The sequence below is a fragment of the Penaeus monodon genome, chromosome 19 (genome assembly GCF_015228065.2).
Source record: "Penaeus monodon isolate SGIC_2016 chromosome 19, NSTDA_Pmon_1, whole genome shotgun sequence".
Taxonomy (NCBI): Eukaryota; Metazoa; Arthropoda; class Malacostraca; order Decapoda; family Penaeidae; genus Penaeus; species Penaeus monodon.
In genome coordinates this window covers 40,847,491-40,849,150 of record NC_051404.1, presented here as the reverse complement: position 1 = coordinate 40,849,150, position 1,660 = coordinate 40,847,491, and the positions used below count along the sequence as shown (strand labels likewise).

The window sequence follows — 1,660 nt, the reverse complement described above, 5'->3', positions numbered from 1 at the left end:
CGTGCATGTTTGTTTGTAGTATTGTATATAATTAAATTCTATTCTTAAAACAATACAAGCCACAGTCAGTAGAGATAAAGGTAATAATGCAGCTTCATACTCACATATCATATCAGAAGTTATTGACAGATGTAGTTTTTATACCAACACTTTATATAGGTAGCTTACCTACCCAGGAGGCATTTTTATAACTGTAATTACCTTTGCAGTGCCCTAAAAGCAGCTGGTGGCAGCCCTCATCCTGCAGCCGTTGGAGGAGGAGGTCCTTTGCCTGGTCCAGGCGGACCCCCAAAGAAGCCAGCTGCAACACCAACCACTCAGGGCACTCCAGTCAAAATGGATGGCATACCAGCAGCATTAGGCCCTCAGACTGCAGGACAAATGGCAGCGCAGGCAGCAGAAAAGGCAACTGCAGCAACAGAAGCTGCAAAGGCTACTTTAGAACAAGCAAAGAATGTTGCTCAGGTATATTTTCTTTCTTTGTCAATGTTATATTCCCTGTATGACCGAAATTTCACTCTTCAACCTCTTCCTGTGGGGAGCTCAGTGTGGACCTTGTCTTTTTAACAGTTACTTCATAGAATTCTTCCTTTCACTCTACATCTAGTAAATAACTTCTCACACTTTACCAACCAACTATCCAGGTACATAACAGTGTATTTTGATATGACTGCATTATGTGTTTCTTGTTTTTCTTAAGGGTATGGATTATTTGTTCAGTGTTTATTTACAATATTTATTATGTGTTTATATTCTACTTATGATACAAGGGTATATACAGTTTGTTCTGTGTTATATTTTAAGTTTGAAAAGGAAAAAAGGAAAATGTCAAATCATAAAAGACTAAACTTACATCATGTCCTTATTAAAAGAAGAAAATCTAGTAAATGGCAAACTGTTGTATAAATGCTAGTCATCTCAAAATATATTTCCCCAAAATACACCACAATAACATCTCAGTGGCTTTAAGAAAGTGAATCTTACAATACTTTACTTGCAGAGTGAAATTTACTTGGTATATTAAGGTTTAGGTGTCTTAAAATGGTGCTTTGACCTCATTTTACTCAATGGAATAGACAGATATCCCATAGCTTGCATAATGAAATGCCAATATATACTAACTGTCAGTTCACTGTGAAGGCTTTAGGGATCTTGTACTAATGAATGAATAATGACAATATTAGTAATGTAGAGTAGAGCTGTGTTGTCAACAACAGCATGACTAAATGTTGTCAGACTTAAATATTCCAGTTCCTTCCTAATATGTGCAGCATGTCCTGGCCCCCCTCTCCCTGTGTGGCAGATGTCTGAAAGGGAAGGATGTTGTGGACTGGGAATTTTAATTATCTCAGAAACAGAAAGGCAGATTTATTTTGCTGTTATTTACTATATAAGCAGGATATCATTAACTCCTCATCTATGCCCATGGAAAGTGCTGTCAGTTGAAGTTTCTTGTAAAGTAATCAGAAGGTAAATGCTTTACAGAACTTAACAAAGAAACTCACTTTAACTTTCTTTCTTAAAAAAAAGTAATGCATCATATAAAGAATAGTTTATTGTTCAGAGATAGACTCTATAGAATTAATTAATTTATGAAATTCAAAAACTAGGCTTCATGAATGTCATATAATATCCATCCATGTATGGAAGTGAACTAGAC

At 35.8% G+C, this 1,660-nt stretch overlaps 1 protein-coding gene across 1 annotated transcript in view; it reads left to right on the top strand.

Moving 5' to 3' along the window:
* Positions 1-1,660, top strand: part of LOC119585239 (putative uncharacterized protein MYH16) — a gene marked incomplete at its 5' end in the record, with an annotated part of 81,296 nt that overhangs the window by 63,883 nt on the left and 15,753 nt on the right. Inside the window, 1 exon segment of the mRNA XM_037933898.1 lies at positions 210-465. Coding sequence (XP_037789826.1) covers positions 210-465 — 256 coding nt within the window.